Source organism: Bufo bufo, chromosome 1, assembly GCF_905171765.1.
Source record: "Bufo bufo chromosome 1, aBufBuf1.1, whole genome shotgun sequence".
In the NCBI taxonomy this organism is placed as follows: Eukaryota; Metazoa; Chordata; class Amphibia; order Anura; family Bufonidae; genus Bufo; species Bufo bufo.
In genome coordinates, this window is record NC_053389.1 from 548,752,365 (window position 1) to 548,774,088 (window position 21,724).

The following is a 21,724-nucleotide window of genomic DNA, read 5'->3' on the forward strand; positions in this document are numbered from 1 at the left end:
ATGTCGGATCGCTTCCACCGCCACAGGCACCCCGTCACATTTACTCTGCAGTGCTGCTCACAACACTTCGACTCTATCTATCTATCTATCTATCTATCTAATATCTATCTATCTATCTAATATCTATCTATCTATCTAATATCTATCTATCTATCTATCTATCTCATATCTATCTATCTATCTATCTATCTATCTAATATCTATCTATCTATCTATATATCTATCACTATTATTTACTTGTTTTTTATGTTGTTTCTCCAGACATTTCGTCCTGCTGCAATGCTGGTTGAGCGATCACGTGATTTTGGAAAGACGTGGAAGGTGTTCAGATATTTTGCGCAAAACTGTGATTTAGAATTTCTGGGCATTCCTCAAGGTCATGGTGACGATGTAGGAGATGTAGTCTGTGATTCAAGATATTCTGACATGGAGCCTTCTTCAGAAGGAGAGGTATTAACTAATTTCACTTCCTATAAGGCTAGGGTCACATCACATTTTGAAACCTATCCCCCTCACCCAAAATGGAAAAATACTGCAAGTGTATTCTAACGAAATGTTCCATTTAATTAATATTTTCGATTTTTAAAGGGATTCTGTCACCACAATTTTTACTATTAAAGGACGCCTGCTGGCTGCCGGCTTCCTCACTGTGCCTGCACCGAATACTGAATGGGATGGCGCAGGCGCGAGATTTCCCTGGTAGACAGGGCCGGCAGGAGGAAACCAACGCTGGCCTGGCCCTGTCAATCAACAGTAGAAGGGCGTGACATGAGGTGGGAGAACGGAGCCTCTAGGAGCAGGTGCAACTCCCCCCCTGCTCCTACAGGCTAATTTGCATATAATAAAAGTTATAATTGCACAAAAACTGGGGCACACTGAAAAAAAAGAATAACAGAGTTGAATTCAGGTGACATTTGCACATGTAAAATGTCAGCCTGTTTAATAGCAAAAATTGTGGTGACAGAAACCCTTTAAATGAGAAAGAATATATTTTCACTTTTTTTTTCTTCAAGTGGAGGCAAATCTAGACTATGCAAATATATGGATAAGTTTTTTTGCATTTTGAAAAATATCCAATAGTCCAAATGAATACAAATAAATTGGCAAAATTCACTACCCATTCCCTACAGTAAGGTTCCCCGACCTGTGGCTCTCCATCTGTTGCAAAACTATAGCTCCCATTCAGGGATGCACCTAGCCTTTCTGCCATCTGAGGCAAAAAAATTTAATGCACCCCTAAACCCCCAAGACATTTAATAGCAATACAGTGACAGCACAATGTAGGTGACAAATGTGAACACAGGTGTTTGTTAGCAAATGGCTATGTGTGACATAAGTATTTTAATATCTCACATTTGTCAGGGTCTGAGTTGGTTAGAGGGGCAAAGAGGAGACACAGGGTGGAAGGGTTTCTGCCTGGGGGCATAATGGAGACACAAGGTGGCAGGGGTGATTTTGGAGGCAGGGAGGAGATACAAGGTGGCTGGGGCAATGTTGGGGGCAGGGAGGAGACACAAGGTGGCAGGCGCAATATTGGTGGCAGGGAGGAGATACAAGGTGGCATGGGCAATATTGGGGGCAGGGAGGAGATACAAGGTGGCAGGGGCAATATTGGGGGCAGGGAGGAGATACAAGGTGGCAGGGGCGATGTTCAGGGCAGGGAGGAGACACAAGGTGGCAGGGGCAATATTGGGGGCAGGGAGGAGATACAAGGTGGCAGGGGCAATATTGGGGGCAGGGAGGAGATACAAGGTGGCAGGGGCGATGTTGGGGCTAGGGAGGCGATACAAGGTGGCAGGGGCAATGTTCAGGGCAGGGAAGAGACACAAGGTGGCAGGGGCAATGTTGGGGGCAGGGAGGAGATACAAGGTGGCAGGGGGGATGTTGGGGCAGGGAGGAATAGAAGGTGGCGGGGTGATGTTGGGGGCAGGGAGGAGATATATGGTGGCAGGGGTGATGTTGGGGCAGGGAGGAACAAGGTTGCAGGGGTGATGTTGGGGGCAGGGAGGAGATACAAGGTGGCAGGGGCGATGTTGGGGGCAGGGAGGAGATACATGGTGGCAGGTGTGATGTTGGGGCAGGGAGGAAATACAAAGGGACAGGGGTGATGTTGGGGGCAGGGAGGAGACACAAGGTGGCAGGGGTGATGTTGGAGGCAGAGAGGAGACACAGGGTGGAAGTGTTTCTGCCCCGGGGCATAATGGAGACACAAGGTGGAAGGGGTGATGTTGGGGCATGGAGGAGACATGTCCCCCTTTTCCACAGGACCTCTTGCAGATTGTGTGCCCCCTTCCCATATTGTGTGGGTGTGGGCAAGGTAGCTGATACAAGTTTCAAAACTGAAGCTGCCACCTGTACAGAACAATAGCAGCAGCCTCAGAAACAACCCCCGGATGTAACAGTTAAAAGAGTGAAACTTTCAGACGAGTCACAGTCATATATCACAAGAGATGTTGCAGTGCTCCCTTCCTAGTTAAAGAATTCCCACTCTGCAGTCAAGGGCTTCACCTCCTCCATACATGCACATCAACGGCAGCACTGACTGTCATAGGTGCCTGACCAGGGGCCTGACAGCTGCTACCTGCCTGCAGAGTTCACACATGCTGCAGGACAGTCACAAACACGTTTAAGAAATGTTCACCCATCCCCACAGATGCGACTTCTCCTCAACCTACTACTACACACATAGACCCAAGACATATGTGCAGGCACTTTATACCATTATTTACAAATAGTCTTTTGGACTAATAATTGCCTAATTTTCACGTTTCTAATTGTTTTTGCTAAAACTTAACTTTTAATGCATTATATTCAAATGTTTTTTTAAATGTAGTAAAAGACCAACTAAATCTCTTTAAAACTCCCCTGAACTCCCCTGAAGACGCCAGTATAGCTGGCGAAACATGTCATGCGACAGAGTTTGAGGGATTTTAATGAACAGAAGTGTAGCATTCTAGGGATTATCAGAGGTGACTGAAATCCATAAGTAGCAAGGGGCAGAGATGTAAAAGAGGCTGACAGCAGCGCGCAGCAATCAGCTTGACATAGCCCATTGCCACAAAAGAAGCGCTGTGAAGATAACAGTGCCATATGATTAATGACTGAAGAAAAGGAATGGAGCACAACTGATAGTTTTGAAGACATTTATTAGGTCTTTTGCTACATTTAAAAAAACATTTGAATAATAATAATATTTTATAATGCATTAAAAAAGAAATAAAATTAGAGACGTATGTGAAAATTTGGTAATTATTAGTCCAAAAGACTATTTGTAAATAATGACTTCTCCTCAATAGCTCTGAGTAGGGGCGGCGCTGACACGTCCTGAGCTGGTCCTACGCAGTGACACAGCGAGTGCAGAGTATGTGTACTGCGCTGTCACTGTTGATCCTAGAGTAATTAATTCATCCAGAACTACTCTTCTCAGTAGCATTGTGAGGGGAAGGTCCTAATCTGATCTTCCTCCCCAACACAGAGCATAGAGTACTGTATTAATCAGTACCCTATGCACTGTCACTATGTAAAGGATCAGCTGTGCAGCGCTGCTGCCCCCCCCCCCCCCACTCCCACCTAGATGGCGCCGCCTGAGGCTATCAGGGCATGATGGTAGTAGTTCTACAATAGCTGGAGAGCCACAGGTTAGAAATCACTGGACTAAAGCATAACATTTGTCTGTGGCAGAAATACACGGAAGTTGCTGCAGGTAAAAAACCTTGATACCGAACTCGGGCTCGGTTCCAAGGGTTTTTACAGTATTAATTAATAGTTATAGCATTATAGCACAAAGTCTCGTGAGACTTCTCGAAGTAATAACTTCGGCTCATCGGAGCCAATATATTCTAATACTGTACGGAGCGGGAGTTTTATGCGAATCAACTTCAGATGAAGCAGCCAAAGTCATAACCAAAGCATGCTGCAGTATGCAAAAAAACACCACAAAAAAAGACAAAAACACTATGGGAGGCATTTATCAAATCAGATTCAGTACATCAGTTTTTGGCTTAAAAAAGTAATGGCAATTGCTGCATTTTTTTGTGACATTTGGTGACCCTCGCCCCTTTTAAAGTGGTCTGTGTTTAAGAGCTAAACAGACCATTCAGGCAACTCCATGATATACTTTAACACATATAGGTGTAAATCACATTGTAATCATGCCAAATATCTTATTAAGGTACACCATTTCATAAATTTGGCGCAGACACACAATTCAAAAGACACACAAAAATTACACTGCAAATGATAAATGTTCCCCTATGGGGAAGATTTACTTAGCTAATTTACTTAGCTAATTTTTACTGAATTCTGTCTCAAATTGCACTAAAAATGGCAAACATGTCTTCCACTATAGTTATGATGTGTTTGAGACACTTGCTGCACATTATTTGACATGGGGACTAGAAATGCGTCATAGTGGGAAGGGGGTGTAGCTTAAAAAGATACAATGTGCACCAAAATGTACCACAATTTTTACGCAAAGTAAGCCAATCAATAGGTAGTGTAAAGTTAGACAAAGGGGGTTATTTATCAAACTGGTGTAAAGTTGAACTGGCTTAGTTGCCCATAGCAACCAGATTCTCTAAAGGAGCTGTTCAAAATTAAAGGTGAAATCTGATTGGTTCCTATGGGCAACTAAGCCTGTTCTACTTCACACCAGTTTGATAAATGACCCCCAAAATGTTTAACTTCTATAGCAAGATGCACCAATTTTATCACATACCATCAGCCACTGTGGTACATTTGACACAGACGGCCTGGTTGAAGTTTACACTGAATAAATATTCAACAGGATAAGTTAATCTGCCCCTATGTAATGGTGGATTTGCACAGCCCGAGGAGCAGACGATTATCGGAAAGGAACGCTTCCTTCCCGACAGTCGACTGCTCGTTCCATAGGGGTGAAGTGCTGCATTATTGCAATCACTCATCCTCATACAGTTGCATTGTTTCTGGGCAGCAGATAGCTGTTTAGACACCACGATCCACTACCCAGAAGCCATAATTTACTTGCCTGCATGAACGACTGTTTCACCCAATGAATGCGCAGTTCGCTCGTTAATTGGGTGATCTGTGGCACCTTTACACGGATAGATAAATGAGCTTTCGCAGGACAATTGGGCTATGTAAATTTATGATAAGTAAGTAGAGATAATCATATGATGGGCAGGATGTCTGAATACTATGGCATCCAAATAAACAGATGTCACACTGAGGTACAAATGTACAATAGTCTCCACCCAACACATACAGTGGATATAAAAAGTCTACACACCCCTGTTAAAATGTCAGGTTTCTGTGCTGTAAAAATATGAGACAAAGATAAATCATTTCTGACTTTTTTCCACCTTTAATGTGACCTATAAACTGTACAACTCAATTGAAAAACAAACTAAAATCTTTTAGGTGGAGGGAAGAAAACAAAAAAAACAAAAATAATGTGGTTGCATACAGGGAGTGCAGAATTATTAGGCAAGTTGTATTTTTGAGGATTAATTTTATTATTGAACAACAACCATGTTCTCAATGAACCCAAAAAACTCATTAATATAAAAGCTGAATATTTTTGGAAGTAGTTTTTAGTTTGTTTTTAGTTTTAGCTATTTTAGGGGGATATCTGTGTGTGCAGGTGACTATTACTGTGCATAATTATTAGGCAACTTAACAAAAAACAAATATATACCCATTTCAATTATTTATTTTTACCAGTGAAACCAATATAACATCTCAACATTCACAAATATACATTTCTGACATTCAAAAACAAAACAAAAACAAATCAGTGACCAATATAGCCACCTTTCTTTGCAAGGACACTCAAAAGCCTGCCATCCATGGATTCTGTCAGTGTTTTGATCTGTTCACCATCAACATTGCGTGCAGCAGCAACCACAGCCTCCCAGACACTGTTCAGAGAGGTGTACTGTTTTCCCTCCTTGTAAATCTCACATTTGATGATGGACCACAGGTTCTCAATGGGGTTCAGATCAGGTGAACAAGGAGGCCATGTCATTAGATTTTCTTCTTTTATACCCTTTCTTGCCAGCCACGCTGTGGAGTACTTGGACGCGTGTGATGGAGCATTGTCCTGCATGAAAATCATGTTTTTCTTGAAGGATGCAGACTTCTTCCTGTACCACTGCTTGAAGAAGGTGTCTTCCAGAAACTGACAGTAGGACTGGAAGTTGAGCTTGACTCCATCCTCAACCCGAAAAGGCCCCACAAGCTCATCTTTGATGATACCAGCCCAAACCAGTACTCCACCTTGCTGGCGTCTGAGTCGGACTGGAGCTCTCTGCCCTTTACCAATCCAGCCACGGGCCCATCCATCTGGCCCATCAAGACTCACTCTCATTTCATCAGTCCATAAAACCTTAGAAAAATCAGTCTTGAGATATTTCTTGGCCGTCTTGACATTTCAGCTTGTGTGTCTTGTTCAGTGGTGGTCATCTTTCAGCCTTTCTTACCTTGGCCATGTCTCTGAGTATTGCACACCTTGTGCTTTTGGGCACTCCAGTGATGTTGCAGCTCTGAAATATGGCCAAACTGGTGGCAAGTGGCATCTTGGCAGCTGCACGCTTGACTTTTCTCAGTTCATGGGCAGTTATTTTGCGCCTTGGTTTTTCCACACGCTTCTTGCGACCCTGTTGACTATTTTAAATGAAACGCTTGATTGTTCGATGATCACGCTTCAGAAGCTTTGCAATTTTAAGAGTGCTGCATCCCTCTGCAAGATATCTCACTATTTTTGACTTTTCTGAGCCTGTCAAGTCCTTCTTTTGACCCATTTTGCCAAAGGAAAGGAAGTTGCCTAATAATTATGCACACCTAATATAGGGTGTTGATGTCATTAGACCACACCCCTTCTCATTACAGAGATGCACATCACCTAATATGCTTAATTGGTAGTAGGCTTTCGAGCCTATACAGCTTGGAGTAAGACAACATGCATAAAGAGGATGATGTGGTCAAAATACTCATTTGCCTAATAATTCTGCATGCAGTGTAAGTGTGCACACCCTCCTATAACTGGTGTGTTCTGTGTTCAGAATTAAGCAATCACATTCAAAATCATGTTGAATAGGAGTCAGCATACACCTGCCATCATTTAAAGTGCCTCTGATTAACCCCAAATAAAGTTCAGCTGCTCTAGTTGGTCTTTCCTGACAAAAGCCATGGTCCACAGAGAGCTTCCAAAGCATCAGTGGGATCTCATTGTTAAAAGGTATCAGTCAGGAGAAGGGTACAAAAGAATTTCCAAGGCATTAGATATTCCATGGAACACAGTGAAGACAGTCATCATCAAGTGGAGAAAATATGGCACAACAGTGACATTACCAAGAACTGGACGTCCCTCCAAAATTGATGAAAAGACCAGAAGAAAACTGGTCTGGGAGGCGACCAAGAGGCCTACAGCAACATTAAAGGAGCTGCAGGAATATCTGGCAAGTACTGGCTGTGTGGTACATGTGACAACAATCTCCCATATTCTTCATATGTCTGGTCTATGGGGTAGAGTGGCAAGACGAAAGCCTTCCAAGCCAGGCTACATTTTGAAAAAAACACATCCGAAATCTCCCAAAAGCATGTGGAAAATGTTATGGTCTGATGAAACCAAGGTTGAACTTTTTGGCCATAATTCCCAAAAATATGTTTGGCGCAAAAACACTGCACATCACCAAAAGAGCACCATATCCACAGTGAAGCATGGTGGTGGCAGCATCATGCCAAGGGGCTGTTTTTCTTCAGCTTGAACTGGAGCCTTGTTAAGCTAGAGGGAATTATGAACAGTTCCAAAATACCAGTCAATACTGGCACAAAACCTTCAGGCTTCTGCTAGAAAGCTGAACATGAAGAGGAACCTTATCTTTCAGCATGACAACGACCCAAATCATACATCCAAATCAACAAAGGAATGGCTTCACCAGAAGAAGATTAAAGTTTTTGAGTGGCCCAGCCAGAGCCCAGACCTGAATCTGATTGAAAATCTGTGGGGTGATCTGAAGAGGGCTGTGCACAGGAGATGCCCTCACTATCTGACAGATTTGGAGTGTTTTTGCAAAGAAGAGTGGGCAAATCTTGCCAAGTCAAAATGCGCCATGCTGATAGACTCATACCCAAAAAGACTAAGTGCTGTAATAAAATCAAAAGGTGCTTCAACAAAGTATTAGTTTAAGGGTGTGCACACTTATGCAACCATATTATTTTGTTTTTATATTTTTTCTTCCCTCCACCTAAAAGATTTCAGTTTGTTTTTCAATTGAGTGGTACAGTTTATAGGTCACATTAAAGGTGGAAAAAGTTCTGAAATTATTTATCTTTGTCTCATTTTTTTACATCACAGAAACCTGACATTTTAACAGGGGTGTGTAGACTTTTTATATCCACTGTATGCCAGCCACAAGTAGATATCATATTCAGAGCTAAATCTGCCTATTTTTGACAGTTTCTTATTAGATTTTTTTCTTTAATAATTTTTACACCAATATGTCACAATATTAATAAAAGCATTCAAATGTGTGCTTTAAAAATCCCGTATATCAACTAACATTATAATGAAAATAAAAATACTTTGCTTTCTAGGTGGTCTTAAAGGCTCTTGATCCCAGTTTTATTATTGATGATCCATATGATGTCTACATACAAGGTATGAAAATACAATTGCTATAGTACATTCATTTTAAATGCTCTGCAACAGTATCAAATAAATGTCTATTTAAAATAGTTACAGAAAAAAGCATGGAAACGTACTGTATTTAAAGAGTGGCATTTGCTTTGTTTTTTTCAACATATAGGAACAGAGTGCAAGTTTTTTTTTGTAATTTTTTATTAGAAAACTGCATGTAAAGTGTCTCTTTAGCAACCCTCTAACTGAAAGCTGCACATAACTGTATGATGCAGAGGCTTCTCAGCCTGCCTCTCGTCTTCCTGCCCTAGCTTCTGCTTCCCTACATGTGTAACAGAGCTTGTTACCACTTATGTTAAATGCTTCCAAGCAGTCAATCTGCTGCCAGCACTGAGCACTGGCAGGAGTGCTTTCCTCTATCACCCCAGCACATTTGCGGCTAGTGCTGGGAATACAGGAGTTATGCTTCAGTGTTCAGTGCTGACAGTATACAGGAACAGAGAACACTTGATGTCAGCACAGAACACTGCAGCCTCAGCCCTAACCAGAGACACTGGGAATATAGAGAGGACCAGGGCTGCAGCGTTCAGCACTGATGGTAAGAGTACTGTGTTCCTATATACTTCCTGTCTGTGCTGAATACTGCAGCTTTTTATGCTGCAGCTCTCTGCCTATCACGAATCAGGGGGTGTGCCTTATATGCTGCAGCTCTCTGCCTATCACGAATCAGGGGGTGTGCCTTATATGCTGCAGCTCTCTGCCTATCACGAATCAGGGGGTGTGCCTTATATGCTGCAGCTCTCTGCCTATCACGAATCAGGGGGTGTGCCTTATATGCTGCAGCTCTCTGCCTATCACGAATCAGGGGGTGTGCCGTATATTCTGCAGCTCTCTGCCTATCACGAATCAGGGAGTGTGCCTTATATGCTGCAGCTCTCTGCCTATCACGAATCAGGGAGTGTGCCTTATATGCTGCAGCTCTCTGCCTATCACGAATCAGGGGGTGTGCCGTATATTCTGCAGCTCTCTGCCTATCACGAATCAGGGAGTGTGCCTTATATGCTGCAGCTCTCTGCCTATCACGAATCAGGGGGTGTGCCTTATATTCTGCAGCTCTCTGCCTATCACGAATCAGGGAGTGTGCCTTATATGCTGCAGCTCTCTGCCTATCACGAATCAGGGGGTGTGCCGTATATTCTGCAGCTCTCTGCCTTTCACGATTCAGGGAGTGTGCCTTATATGCTGCAGCTCTCTGCCTATCACGAATCAGGGGGTGTGCCTTATATGCTGCAGCTCTCTGCCTATCACGAATCAGGCGGTATGCCTTATATGCTGCAGCTCTCTGCCTATCACAAATCAGGGGGTGTGCCTTATATGCTGCAGCTCTCTGCCTATCACGAATCAGGGGGTGTGCCTTATATGCTGCAGCTCTCTGCCTATCACGAATCAGGCGGTATGCCTTATATGCTGCAGCTCTCTGCCTATCACTAATCAGGGGGTGTGCCTTATATGCTGCAGCTCTCTGCCTATCACGAATCAGGGGGTGTGCCTTATATGCTGCACCTCTCTGCCTATCACGAATCAGGGGGTGTGCCTTATATGCTGCAGCTCTCTCCCTGTAGTTGTCACAGCTTCTATCTGTATGTACGATTGGTGGCAGCTGAAGGATGGAACTGAACATGTGCGTCAGTGGCTATAATACATTTTGAATTACATGGAGGTTTTCAGATCCAGGTGCTGGTTTGAAAAAGTTAAATATTTTTCACGGACAACCCCTATAATGTTACCATTCAGCACACCTAAACCTATGTTAAAGTCAATATCCAACTGTCTCTCCATTTTTAGCTCTGCCATTTCATGTACATTTACGTACAAAGCTATATAGGGTTACAGATGCTATGAGTGCTGTATTGTATTACTACAAGTGTATTGTAAGTCATAGAACTGGTTTTTAATGGGCACTTTGTATTGTATTGAAACTCTATATCAGTATATATTGGACATCATATAGCATTAAAATGTTGGCAAAATAGGACACTATATTTTGGAACATTGTGATATAATTTTAGCATGTTGTTCCACTATTATATGTATGTCTCTGTATGTACTGTATGTCTCGGTTACTGAAGATGTGTACAGTCTCTAAGCTTAGGGTAGTAACAGGTAGAAACAGGGAATCTATCATTTGACTTGCACTGGTTTAATGCCATTTTTGGGCTTTTTGTGATGTTACACTGCTCTCTGCACTTTTGAAATTAGCTGGAAAAGTGAGAGTTGTTAACTAGGCTAAATAGGCAAATGCCAGAGCTGTCATCAGTGAAGAGTATATGTACAGTATATAAAAAGAAAGAAGATTTCATCACCAGTAACGTAACAAGCAGGTTGGTTTCAGTTACGATAACCTTTGTAAGTTGTGCAGACCGGCACAGTATACTTTTGATCCCTTGTTGGAATGCTGCCCACAGTCCTTTACTAGTGATAGGGTTCAGTGGCCAGTGCCAGAAATGGTCCTTGGCGGACAAAGAAACGGATCCTTTGTAGCGGCACCGTCTCAGGGATTGAGAACTACCTTTATCTGCATAAATATTGTATTTGTTGAGTAAAATGATGCGTTTTGGGAGGGAACTGATTCCTACCTCAGGTCAGATCTATATAATGTTATGTTGATCTGATTTGAGGAAAGAATGTAGGGGGAGATTTACCATAGCAACCTTCCGCCTTTCATTTTCCAAAGGAGCTGTGAAAAGTGAAAGGTGGAATCTGATTGGTTGCTATGGACAACTAAGCCAGTTCTACTTTACACCAGTTTGATAAATGACCCCCAAAGTTTTCAGTCCTAGAGACAGCACCATTACAAATTGATTTGTTCTCTGTCAAGGACCAACTGTGCCTTTTTTATTTCAGTAGAGGGGTGTGAGGTCCCAGTCTCTACCTAGTCTTCTCCCTTTCTCTCTAGGAGAGAACTGCCAATCATCAGCAGATGGGTGAGAGAGCAGGAGATTATGGATAACCAGGACTCTTCTCAGGTAGATCTGACTCTTTTCAAGGCCTGGACTGCAATGATTATGATGCTGGTTCTCAGCAACCACTGACTTTTAGCTCATGAGTGACACAACACTGAAATCAGCATTTCTGTCACTATTTTATGCTGCCCTTAGTGAGGTTAGCATAAAGTTGATGACAGGTCCCCTTTAATGTCTGAATTGCATTCTTAATATACTTGCCTGGGTTCCTCTCTGCCTTTTAACCTTTTATTCTTTATGTTTCATGTAATAAACTTTGATAGTTTTAATTGCAATTAGCTGTTTGTGTGGAAATATTTGTAGGCGCAAGTACCGGTACATTGGTTCCTCTATGCCCACTCATATGTGTGGCCCATTTTGTTAATATGCGCTGTTTCAGTAGATGACGGAATAAAAAGTGGATCAACATCACTAGATAAAAGTGTTCTCTGTAAAGATGCACCAAATTTATTAAGCAATGTGCATTGTTTGATAACTTTGGTAAATTTGATAAATTACATGAATGCAGGCTCAAGCAAAACTAGCTTCAAAAGTCCCCCTCGTGATAAATTCCCTCCACAGTGTGAAAATGTAAGTCACCAAATGAATTTTGCAATAATGTATGTCTCGACAATCTTATGCATTGGGATTAGAACTTTTTTGACATTTTAATAAAAAATCCTATTTTATTTTTCTTCTTTTTTTTTTAAAGATATAATTACCATAACAAACTTAAGAATTAACTTTACAAAGCTTCACACTTTTGGGGATACATTAGGCAATGGATGGCAAAGTGTACCCCAGGAAAAATATTACTATGCAATTTATGAAATGATTGTCAGAGGAAACTGCTTTTGTAATGGTCACGCCAGTCAATGCATCCCAGTAGACACCATGAGTGGAGATGGTTTTAATGAACCTGGAATGGTAAGTCAGGATGTCTTCCTTATGTTATAGTTACATTTTGAAATTGAATCAATACCCTTGGGCTTGTATTACACTGGCCTAGGGTCGGCCAGATCATCAGTAACAAGCATTTGATCATTGGGCAAATGCATCTTCTATGCATGCACAAAAATTATTGTTTGCCAGCAGCAGATTGTGCTGTCTAATCGCAATCTGCTTACGGCAAATAATTGTGTATGGGAATGAGCGATGGCATTAGTGATCGCTCCTCCCCACACTGTGGAGGAGATCGCCCCATGTAATTGCATCATTCTCCTTCAGTGACTAGCAGGTGATTGTCGGGAAGGAACGCTTCCTTCTGGACAATGGTCAGCCTCATCTGCCAGTGTAATCCAGCCCTTAGGCTGCCTGTTCAAGATAACATCTGGCTGTGGGATCACCACTAATTCCCAGGCCATACTATCATCTGCCGGATTGCAATTAGAGGTGAGCTGCATACAAATCCCGGTGCCGGGACCCATCATGTATGGGCAGCTTAAAGGGAACCTGTCAGTGGCAAAAGTCATCCCAAACCGCCAGCAGTACCTTCAAGTAGCCGGCAGTGTGTTTCTAATGATGATTTTCTTACTGCATTCAGATGAGGCGGAAGTATGAAAAATGTTCTTTTATCCTCCGTCCGTGCTTGAAGTCAAGGGAGCAGTGGCCTCCTTGATTCAAGTCAAGGTAACCGTGCCCCCTTCCCTGCCCCTTCGCCTGGCAAAGCCAGCCGGCTGTCGGGAAAAAGTGCTGTCAATCACAGCGAAGGGGCAGGTAAGGGGGCACGGTTACCTTGACTTGAAGCAAGGAGGCCAATGCTCCCTTGACTACAAGCCTGACTGGAAAATAGCACGGACGGAGGATAAAAGAAAGTTTTTCATACTTCCGCCTCATCTGAATGCAGTAAGAAAATCATCAATAGAAACTCACTGCCGGCTACTTGAAGGAACTGCTGGCGGTTTGGGATGACTTTTGCCGCTGACAGGTTCCCTTTAAATAAAGAAGCTTGGCTTCACATCTGTGTTTGTACATTGTGTTACAAACAGGGGCGGATTGGCCATAGACTCTACAGCAGGGATCAGCAACCCTCGGCACTCCAGTTGTTGTCAAACTGCAACTCCCAGCATGCTCCTTTCACTTCTGTGGGAGTTCAGAGAACAGCTAAGCAAGTGTGCATGATGGGACATGTAGTTTCACAACACCTGGAGTGCCGGAGGTTGCTGACCCCTGCTCTACAGGAAAATTTCCCAGTGAGCTGATGCCCAGAGGGCTGCCTGAGCCCTCCTCACAGCTGCCTGCCTGGAAAGTAATGATCTGTCGCTCCCAGTGTTATAGGGGTTAAATAGCATTTATTATGTAGAGAACGTTAATACAAACCACTTACTAATGTATTGTGATTATCCATATTACTTCCTTTGCTGGCTTGATAAATTTTTCCATCACATTATACACTACTCGTTTCCATGGTTACGGCCACCCTGTAATCCAGCAGCGGTGGTCGTGCTTGCACACTATATGAAAAGGCACTAGTCTATGTGTACTCCTATGGTCCCAGCCACAAGGGAGGCCAACGTTTTTTCTTATAGTGTGCAAGCACGGCCACCGCTGATGGATTACAGGATGGCTATAACAATAGAAACAAGCAGTGTATAATGTGATGGAAAAATGAATCCAGCCAGCAAAGGAAGCAATATGGATAATACCAATACATTAGTAAGTGCCTTGTATTAACTTTCTGTACATGATAAATGCCACTTGCTGAAGTGAAAGAACCCCTATAATTAATGCTAAGGTGTCAAGTAGTTATGTACCTGGCTGTCGACCACAGGGACAACCTGTCATTCAGTGTTAGGCGGCGGGGCAAGCTAGAAGCTCATGAATATTCAGTACTCGTTGACAGGCGCTGGAGCTGTTAGAACCTAGCAGCATAAAACTGATTCACTTTAAAGGGTATGAATAGATATTAGGCAATACAAAACATATACACAGTATATAGTCTCATTCTTAGGGGCCATTCACATGATCGTATCCATTTTTGCGGATTTTGCAGACTGGAAGGTCCTGCCCTATGATAGAAATGCCTATTCTTGTCCCCAAACAGACAAGATAGGACATGTTCTATCTTTTTTGCTAAGCCGTGGAAAATGGAAGTGCGGATGCGGACAGCACGCGGCGTGCTGTCAGCATCTTTTGCTGCCACATTGAAATGAATGGGTCTGTATGTGATCCACAAAATTGGTTGGATTGGATGCGGAAAGAAAAATACAGTCATGTGAATGAGCCCTTATTCATTTACTCGTGGATTTGCTTTCCTTGGAATACTGGAATAATAATAATAATAATAATAATAATAATAATAATAATAAAGACAGCTTAAATGGAATACAAATGATTGCGGCTTGTTCCAGGGAGGATTAGAATCTACATTTACACAGAGATATATGGGTGCTTACACACTTACGCAATATATGTAACATGAAATCTCCCTTAAAACATTTATCTCTGCTGCTGAAATATAGTTTCCACTGTTTTCAGGTCCATGGCAAATGTGTCTGTCAACATAATACAGATGGCCTAAACTGTGAGAAATGTAAAGAATTTTATAATGATGCACCGTGGAGCCCAGCATTTGGTTTTGAGGACAATGCTTGTAAAAGTAAGTACAGACCACATTTTTTCCATACTTTTATGATCTACTTATCTCTTTAGGACACGTATGTTTTAATTTATTCTATAGTCAACACTTCAGAATTTTTAACTGCATGTATACATTTGATATGTGCTTTATTACACTTCCATAAATGGGTTTCCCAACTTCCATGTGTTTTTGAGATTACCTCCCTTCCCACCTGATGTAGCTGTAAAAGGGAAGTATACTCATCTCCCCCGAGATGCTTGGTTCCAACTCCAGTGGACCCATGGAGTTGGAACCAAGCATCTCGGGGGAGATGAGTATACTTCCCTTTTACAGCTACATCAGGTGGGAAGGGAGGTAATCTCAAAAACACATGGAAGTTGGACTTATCTTCACTGTGCTTTGGTCTCTGCATGTAAACGTTTGGGCATGGACGGGCATCATATACACTGCTGCCCGGTCCACAAGTAGCACATCACTGTGCATTAAAGGGAAAAACCCTTTACTTAGAACCGAATCTTCCTCTACGTTATTCTGAAATTTTTCTTCAGATTTTTTTTTCTATTTTCCTACCAAAAAATATTATTTTGGCTTTAGCTGTAGCTGCAGCTTTAGCTGGAATATCAGGAATTGCATGTGAATAAATATTAATGCTTTGCTGAAATAGATTATTTAATCTGAACCTTTAGAGAACTATAAGGGAAATTTATTAAAACCGCTGTTATATACCGTACTCTGGTCTTATTTTGTCCTGCTCTGGTGAGAGATACGCTATGATTATGAAGGGGTGCACACGTCTTAAAGCCTATATTTGGCTGCCTGTGCGCCAGAAATCTACTCCAGCCAGGAGATGGTGTAGATTACTGGTGTAATGTGCGCCACTGTTCTGAATAACATGTTGTTAAATGAGTTGGGCTGCAGAGGTCCCTCCAGTGGCCCGCCTCTTACACACCCATAACCCACTCACTTTTTGAAAAAGTGGTGAGGGTGTGGAAAAAGCTTAAAAGCTGCAAATTTTCTCATAAACCGGGACTTGCACCAAAATGTGTGACTTTTCTATGCCAGAAAATTGGTGTAGATGTGTGATAAATATCCCCCTATGTTCCTTCTGAAATCCTGAGACCTTTTAGAAAATTGCTAAAATGTGAGAAAGCTAGTCTACAAATGAATATGAAAATTATTAGGCCTTTTTGTTTTTAGGGACATTCCCTATCCAGGTGATGTTCCTGATATATTCTGCAGACAGTTGGCTTACTTTGAATGATGCCCTATGGTGTTATATTGTGTTGATCCCCCCGCCCCTGCAATATGGTGTACAGTCATAAATAACTGTACAGTATACAATGCTGCCTGCGGCATACAATATGGTGACCCAAAACAATGGCATACATTGGGTAAATAACAGTTTAATGCAGTTGCATAAATAAGAAATAACGAATATGTGGTGGTCCTATGTAGCCCGATCTTTAGCAGGAACAACTGATGTGCCACTGCAAGTTAGTCTGGAACTGTCTGCATTGGGTTACATCAGACCATTGGATAAAAATGTCCTTTATATTCATAAATATAGAGTGCACAGAATGTATATTTATCAAGGGTAGACTGGCCATAGACCCTACAGGGAAATTTCCAGGTGGGCCAAGCCCTCCTGATGGCCGCCATCACATTCAGATACTTTAAACATGAATTAATGCTGGGAGAATCAGGTACTTACCGGTATGCACCTAGCTGGCAGCTGCAGATGCCCCCCTGAACTCAACTGTATTGCTATCCTCATAGTTGAATACTACAGCTGGATTTGAAAATCCACAACATGCCTTAAAATCTGAACCGAATTATTCTGCCAATGCGTGAATGCAGTTTTTGTAAAATGTTGAGAAATCTCAAAATGAAATCTCCACAACCAATCCACCACATCTGAACATAACCTAAAGGTGGATTTACACTGCCAGATAATTGGGCAGATTATCGTGAACGAACCTTCCTGAGAACGCTCGTTTCCGACAAACTGCCCATCTAAATGTGCCACTGATCACTCGATGAACGAGTGAAATGCTCATTCATTGGGTGATCCTGTCGTTCATCCTGCCACATCAATCATCGTTTCTGGGCAGCAGATTGTGCGGTCTAAACGGTGATCTGCTGCCCAGAAACAATGATTCTGTATGAGGACGAGGGATCGCAATAGCTACCCCTCGTCCTCATACTGTGGAGCAGATCACTGCATGTGAATACAGAGGTCTCCTTCACTGAACCAACAGCCGCCTGTTCGGAAGGAACGCTTCCTTTACGACAATCGGCTATATCATCGTGCGGTGTAAATCCGTATAAGTGCATTACTATGCTAAATATAGGATCTTTATTTATCTCCTAATAATGACGCATATGTATTGTTTATTAACATAATATTTTCATTCACTTTTAGAATGCAATTGTAATGGACACTCTGATATATGCCACTTTGACATGCTTGTATACCAGGAAAACAAGGGCACCAGTGGCGGTGTATGTGAGGACTGTCAGCACAACACCAGAGGAAATCAGTGTGAACTGTGTAAAGCGTACTTCTATCACGATCCTCTCAGAGACATATCTGATCCCAATACTTGTATCCGTAAGTGCAAATCATGTTTTCATGGATAACTGGTGAGAACCAGGTATAGGGCAGTTTATGCAGTTTATGTATTACTGATATAAGTTTTTCTGTATTTCTTGTGCAACTCATTGAAGAACTCATCTATAAAATGATATCAATGCACAGCAGGTTTCAGGTTGTTTGATTTGATCCAGAATAAAATAAATTAATAAAATAATATCTGAACTGCTTCCCATAGAAAATGAGATCCATTTAAAAGAAACATGTCATCAGAAAATGACCTATAGTTTAAATCTAATTATTATTCTTAAGAATTTAAATGGGTTATTTTTAACATTCTATGCCACTTTCTACCTATTTAGAAAAAAACATCATAAAAACTTGCATTTTTCACACTCATACTTACTTCTTTTTCTGTAGAGAAGACTTTACAGAAGTTATCTTATTATTATCACAAGCAGGATTGAAATGAAACACCTCTGAATCGATCCACCATTCTCAATAGATGATATCACAGCTTATCTGCTCCCTCCTGACATCTGCACAGGTCACAGAGCTGCCTAGAAAACTCTCCCATAGAAGTCAAGGAGGTCCCCCCCTGACCATTGTGTCTATGGCCATGGGGCTGCTGTAAAGTTGCTATTAACAACTCAGGCAAGAGGACCACCTACATAATCATGTTCAGGAAATAGAATAAATAAATCTGGAATAAAAAAAAAACCAGATTAGAAAAATGTATTCACTATCTGGTTTAAATGAATAAAAATATACATTCCCTTTATGAAAAACCTTATGAGAAAGCAAAGTGAAGACAATCGCCTTATTTTTGCACATTGCTTCCTGTACACTCTGTCTGCAAAACCTTCTCTTGAATTTGGGGAATTTTTAAAATAAAAGTTGTAAGTAACTTGGAATATTTTTTTTTAAATGATTTTATGCTCTTCTTCCAGCTTGTGATTGTGATCCAGATGGTACAAAAGGTAATGGCTTATGTGAAGGTAAAACAGACCACAAATTGGGAATCGTTGCCGGGACTTGCTTATGTAAAGAAAATGTAGAAGGAATTCGCTGCACTCAGTGTAAACCTGGCTACTTTGGACTTAACGCCAATGACCCTGACGGATGTCAATGTAAGTAGCTGAGAGGAGTGTAAAATGACCAATTTATTATTCTTGGCAAAATTAATAATACATGAATAATTACCAAATCTTTTGTACTATCAAGCACTAATTCAAGTATTTTTCTCTTACAGACTGTGGATGCAACCCTTTTGGAACCCTGCCCTTTTCATTGTGTGATGCCATTACTGGGCAATGCCAATGTCAGAGCCTTGCAACAGGCCGGTACTGTGAGGAATGTCTAGTAAGGATGTCACCCCCTTTTGTCTTCTTTGTCTTTAGTATGTGTATTTGTGTTATAAAGGATAAAAAATACATGCATACCTATCTACAAATTCTATAGTAATAGAATGGAACAAAAATCACTTTGCTGGTGTGCAAAATATAATTTTTGGGATTATGTGATTTTGTTATTGGATTAAAAAACAAAAAAAGGCAATTCCTAACAATAATATAACCCATTACTTTCTATGCCGATGCTTCCATGGTTCCTACCAGTCCTTGATAAAATATATCAGATATAATGTTCCATATCCATAGAAACACAGCAACGGCACTCATTAAAACAAGCAACCCCTTAATGCCGGTGTATAGTCAGGTGACAGCCGTTTTGCGCTCTTTGGGCTTCATCGGGCCTTGGAAGGCAGGGATGTTAGTAAGGATCTTCTTTAATAAAAATATTAATCTACTTTATTGCACAAAATGTGTTTTATAAATTGTAAAACAGAAATGTTAGAAATTATTACACTGGAGATTTTTTATTTAGGGGTGGATTTATATATGAAGTACCCAGTAATACAAATGTTACAGTTGAGAGATGTAAAGCCTTGCTATTCACCATATTAGCCTCCAGGTGTCAGTGTTGTTGCAAAATCCCCTGAATGGGAAGCAAAAGTCCACAAAAGAAAGACATATGTATAACAGCACAACCCACAGCTTTAGTTCAAATTTATTTAAGTGTAAGGTAAAGCACAATATAATGTACTTATAAAATGTGTCGATTAAAACAAAGGCCAAAGGAAGGTAAAGATAATTTTATAAGAATTAAGCTAAACATAAAATCTATAAGGAAACATTAAGTTGCATTCCAATGGTGATATATAGTAACATAGTAACATAGTTTATAAAGCCGAAAAAAGACACCTGTCCATCCAGTTCGGTCTGTTATCCTGCAAGTTGATCCAGAGGAAGGCAAAAAAAAACCTGTGAGGTAGAAACCAATTTTCCTCACTTAAGGGGAAAAAATTCCCTCCCAACCCCAAACAGGCAATCAGAATAACTCCCTGGATCAACGACCCCTCTCTAGTAGCTATAGCCTGTAATATTATTACGCTCCAGAAATACATCCAGGCCCCTCTTGAATTCCTTTATTGTACTCACCATCACCACCTCCTCAGGCAGAGAGTTCCATAGTCTCACTGCTCTTACCGTAAAGAATCCTCTTCTATGTTTGTGTACAAACCTTCTTTCCTCCAGACGCAGAGGATGTCCCCTCGTCACAGTCACAGTCCTGGGGATAAATAGATGATGGGATAGATCTCTGTACTGACCCCTGATATATTTATACATAGTAATTAGATCTCCCCTCAGTCGTCTTTTTTCTAAAGTGAATAACCCTAATTTTGATAATCTTTCAGGGTACTGTAGTTGCCCCATTCCAGTTATTACTTTAGTTGCCCTCCTCTGGACCCTCTCCAGCTCTGCTATGTCTGCATTGTTTACAGGAGCCCAGAACTGTACGCAGTACTCCATGTGTGGTCTGACTAATGATTTGTAAAGTGGTAGGACTATGTTCTTATCATGGGCATCTATGTCCCTTCTGATGCAACCCATTATCTTATTGGCCTTGGCATCAGCTGCCTGACACTGGTTTCTACAGCTTAGTTTGCTGTTTATTAAAATTCCTAGGTCCTTTTCCATGTCAGTGTTACCGAGTGTTTTACCATTTAGTATGTATGGGTGACTTGCATTATTCCTTCCCATGTGCATAACTTTATATTTGTCAGTGTTAAACCTCATCTGCCACTTATCTGCCCAAGCCTGCAATCTATCCAGATCCCTCTGTAGTAGTATACTGTCCTCTTCAGTGTTAATTACTTTACACAGTTTAGTGTCATCTGCGAAACTTGATATTTTACTATGCAAGCCTTCTACAAGATCATTAATAAATATATTGAAGAGAATAGGGCCCAATACTGACCCCTGAGGTACTCCACTAGTAACAGTGACCCAATCTGAGTGTGTACCGTTAATAACCACCCTCTGTTTTCTATCACTGAGCCAGTTACTTACCCACATACAGACGTTTTCTCCCAGTCCGAGCATTCTCATTTTATATACTAACCTGTTATGTGGTACAGTGTCAAATGCTTTGGAGAAGTCCAGATATACGACATCCATTGATTCGCCGCTGTCAAGTCTAGAACTTACCTCCTCATAGAAACTGATTAAATTAGTTTGACATGACCGATCCCTCATGAAGCCATGCTGATATGGCGTTATTTGCTTATTTTTATTGAGGTACTGTCATGGTGCAGTTTACCGTGACGTGGTTTGCCGTGCAGGCTGGCTGCACGCCTTTTGCGTACTGGCTGCGGGTGATTCCGTGTAGGCTGGTTGCTTTTGGCTGCATGCTGGCTGCGGTATATAGTGTGAACCTGCCCGTGTGTTTGTGTACCCCCTCTGGCTGTATCGTGTCCCTGTGGTTATGTCAGGTTGGTTGCGCTCTTGCGTACTGGCTGCAGTGTTCCATGCTTGCTGGTTGCTAGGGGCAACGTCCTGTATCGCAGCTTGTATACTGTGGTTTCTGGT

At 41.6% G+C, this 21,724-nt stretch overlaps 1 protein-coding gene across 1 annotated transcript in view; it reads left to right on the forward strand.

The window, feature by feature from the left end:
• LAMB4 (laminin subunit beta 4) overlaps nt 1–21,724 on the forward strand; it is a 158,880-nt gene that overhangs the window by 10,427 nt on the left and 126,729 nt on the right. The window contains exons 5-11 of the mRNA XM_040413904.1: nt 262–450; nt 8,578–8,641; nt 12,335–12,549; nt 15,100–15,220; nt 17,625–17,813; nt 18,746–18,925; nt 19,048–19,157. Coding sequence (XP_040269838.1) covers nt 262–450; nt 8,578–8,641; nt 12,335–12,549; nt 15,100–15,220; nt 17,625–17,813; nt 18,746–18,925; nt 19,048–19,157 — 1,068 coding nt within the window. The remainder of the gene's footprint in view (nt 1–261; nt 451–8,577; nt 8,642–12,334; nt 12,550–15,099; nt 15,221–17,624; nt 17,814–18,745; nt 18,926–19,047; nt 19,158–21,724) is intronic.